This window comes from Choristoneura fumiferana, chromosome 4, assembly GCF_025370935.1.
Source record: "Choristoneura fumiferana chromosome 4, NRCan_CFum_1, whole genome shotgun sequence".
Lineage (NCBI taxonomy): Eukaryota > Metazoa > Arthropoda > Insecta > Lepidoptera > Tortricidae > Choristoneura > Choristoneura fumiferana.
Window position 1 is genome coordinate 17,321,251 of NC_133475.1, and position 3,613 is coordinate 17,324,863.

Here is a 3,613-nt window from a genome sequence, read left to right on the forward strand (position 1 = left end):
GTGAGGTTCGTCGGAGACAGTTTCGAATGCGATACCGAGCGATAAACATCGAAGAGAATCAAAGCGACTTGTAAGTGAGTTTTCGAGTGCGAAATTACTGTGAACTGTTTTTAGTGTTTGTAAAGTTAAGTAACAGTGTGAAAATAATCCTACTCTTATTCATCGGTGTTAAAAGTGCTTTTCAATCACGAACCCACCCCACGAACGTAACATTTGGTGTCAGAAGTGGGATTGAAAATGCCGCTTACTCCGCGAGAAGAAGAGAAGGAGAGAATGCAGACCCGAAGCCGCGCCGCAGCTGGGGACCCTACAGACACCGCCGCAGCGTCAGATACAGCGGTGGCAGTTTCCCCAAAGTCGGAAATAGACGTCAGTGCGATTCTGGTCCTCCTGAAAGAACAAGCTAGAAGCAAGAGGAACAAGCTAGAAGGCAGGAGGACAAGCTAGAAGGCAGGAGGAACATGCTAGGAAGCAGGAGGAACAAGCTAGGATTCTACAGGAGGAACAAAAGAACCAGTTCGAACTCCTCCGTGAGGTACACGACGCAACCGCAGAATGGAAAAAGGAGATGGCTGAGGTCCAGGATAAAATTGTGGCAGTTGACATTAAAGTCGAAAATCACGAAACAGCGCCTCAACGGTGTCAACGAAAAGGTAGAAGGCCACGAGAATCGCCTCCAGAAGTTGGAGATTAAAGTGGCCAACGGCACCACCAGTTTAATCGGGTGCACCAGCCACAGGAGGTGAAAAGTTAAAGTTACCACCATTTGATGGTACCTCTTCATGGGCCGCATACAAGCACCAATTCGAGTTGGTCGCGGAAACGAATGGCTGGAGCAAGGATTATGCAAAAACGGCACTGAGTTTGGCGCTACGGGATGAAGCTCTCAGTATCTTGGAAACGTTGGGAAAGGATAAGACATATGACCGTCTCCTTGAAGCTTTAGAAGCACGCTTCGGTGACAGTCATCTAGAGCACGTCTACAGAGCTCAACTGAAGGATAGGACCCAGGGTCGTAATGAGTCATTACAAAAGTGGGCCCTAGAAATAGAGACTGGTCCAAAAAGCATACCGAGATTCATCCTCTTTTACGGATGGAATGCTAGTGCAGACATTCATAGATGGGATTCGAGACTTTGAAGTGAGGGCTGCTGTACGACTGGGTCACCACGGGAGTTTGAAGGATGCGCTTGCCCATGCCCTCGAGGTGGAAGCTGTACGTCAGGACCAACAAGATCCTTCAGGGTGCGTGAAGTTGCTGTCAGGGAGCCGATTGCTCCACCTCGAGAAACGGGACCTCGATGTTACAACTGCGGGAACGAGGACACATGCAATCTGGCTGCCCGAAAAGATATTGGAGGCGACGAGACTCGGACCAAATGGAGAGGCCAGCAAGCTCTGGTAATCCAGAGCGGCAGCAGCAGGGAAACGAGTAAAAGCCAGGACTATGGGACGAGTGCTGGCTGGTGGTCAAAATGTCCCAGTTATGATCTCCCAGGCGAACAACGGGAACAGTCTGGCTGTCAAAGGAGAAATTGGCGGAGTGCCATGTCTCCTTACTATCGACACCGGAGCTTCTCGGACTGTGATCAGTTCTCGACTGCTAAAAACACCTGATCAGAGATCATCTAGTCCGACCAATGCATCTTCAGCTGCAAACGGCTACCGGCCAGAACATTTCCGTCCAAGGGGAGCAAGAAGTGTCAGTAAAGATTGGAGAAAAGAAGTACTGGCACAAAGTCATCATTGCTGACATCGTAGACGACTGTATTATTGGTCTAGATTTTATGAGGAAGTACGATTGTAAGATCGACTTAAAAGGCGGCGTGCTGAAATTTGGGGCTTATGAAGTTCCTATGGAGGGTGAAGTGGGTGGACATGTCTTCTGCGCTAGAAGGACTACACTTCAACCGAGATCGCAAGCCCTAGTTCCAGTGAAGTTGCCATATGGTATGAGACAAGGATCTCATTCCTGCGTGTTAATAGAGAAAATAGCTGGCAGTAAGCCGTGGATACCAGCTCGCACAGTGGTAATGACGTCATCTGCAGCATTTATAAGGGTTCTTAATTTAAGTGACACCCAACACGTCCTAAGTAAAGGAACCCTTATGGGAACATGCGAGGCAATCTCTTGGATACGGAGTTGTCATGGGCCAAGCGAGAACAAGTTGCAAGAAGAAGTTGTGGATATTGGAAAATTATTGGAAAACTGCGAGAATGATCTCACGGAGGAAGAACTTCTAAAGGCGCGTAATCTACTAAAGCGCTATAGGAGTGTCTTTCTGCACATGACAGTGATATCGGAGAACTGGAGTAGTGCAGCACGAGATCGACACTGGAGATGTCATGCCTATTCGACAGCGACCTCGGCGAGTTCCAGTAGCTCGAGAAAAAGAAGTCGAAGACATGATCAAGGAAATGAGGAGGGACAAAGTAATAGAACCGTCGACCAGCCCTTGGTGTTCTCCCAGTAGTCTTGGTGAAAAAGAAGGATGGAACTATGAGATTTTGCGTTGACTATCGTAGACTCAACGACTGACTAAGAAGGACAGTTATCCATTGCCGAGGATAGACGACACTTGGATACTTTAAACGGCATGAAATGGTTTTCCACCTTGGATTTGAAAAGTGGCTACTGGCAAGTGGAAATTAAGGACAAAGATAAAGAGAAAACAGCCTTCTCAACTGGTAAAGGACTTTGGCAGTTTAATGTTATGCCGTTTGGGTTGTGCAATGCACCGGCAACTTTTGAGAGGTTAATGGAGCAAATACTTGCCGGCCTTCTGGGTGATACTTGCCTAGTGTATCTGGATGACATCATAATTGTAGGTAAAAATTTCGATGACCACCTTAAGAAACTGGAGCAAGTTTTGTCCAAGTTGCGTGACGCAAATTTAAAACTAAGTCCGAAGAAATGCTCATTCTTCAAGCGTAAGGTTAACTACTTGGGACATGTAATTTCATCGGAAGGCATCCAGACAGATCCTGAGAAGATCAGTGCAGTTAAGGACTGGCCAACACCGAAAGACAAGACAGCAGTGCGTGCCTTTTTAGGACTTTGCTCGTACTATCGACGATTTGTGAAGAACTTCTCGGATATAGCAAAGCCTTTGCACCAGCTGACGGAAGAGAAACGACCATTTAATTGGGATGAACAGTGTGCAGCAGCCTTCTCAGATCTCAAACAGAGACTGTGTGAAACACCGATTTTGGAATATCCCGACCCGGATAACGAGTTTGTTGTTGACACTGATGCAAGCAATACTGGCATCGGAGGAGTCTTGTCACAAAACAAGGAATCAGGAAGTTGTGATAGCCTATTTCAGTAAATCGTTATCGAAACCCGAGAGAAATTACTGCGTCACTCGGAGAGAATTGCTGGCAGTCGTCAAAACTTTGCAGCATTTCAGCAAATATTTGCTTGGACGCAAGTTCCGAATCAGGACTGACCATGCTGCTTTAAAGTGGTTGTTAGAGTTCAAGAACCCCGAGGGTCAGGTGGCACGCTGGATCGAACAACTGCAGGAATATGACTTTTCCATCGAGCATCGAAGTGGAAAGTCACATGGAAATGCAGATGCCCTCTCCCGAAGGCCTTGTCCGGATGACTGCA

The 3,613-nt window shown here is 47.3% G+C and overlaps 1 protein-coding gene across 1 annotated transcript; it reads left to right on the forward strand.

Moving 5' to 3' along the window:
* The first annotated feature begins 1,640 nt into the window (after positions 1 to 1,640).
* LOC141427204 (uncharacterized) lies at positions 1,641 to 2,474 on the forward strand. Its single transcript, XM_074086430.1, has one exon. The coding sequence runs from the start codon at positions 1,641 to 1,643 to the stop codon at positions 2,472 to 2,474; it is 834 nt and encodes a 277-aa protein (XP_073942531.1).
* Positions 2,475 to 3,613: the final 1,139 nt, after the last annotated feature.

What these genes read in the sequence shown, in the direction of transcription:
- LOC141427204 (XM_074086430.1), top strand. Translation starts at nt 1,641, where the DNA reads ATGCATCTTCAGCTGCAAACGGCTACCGGCCAGAACATTTCCGTCCAA.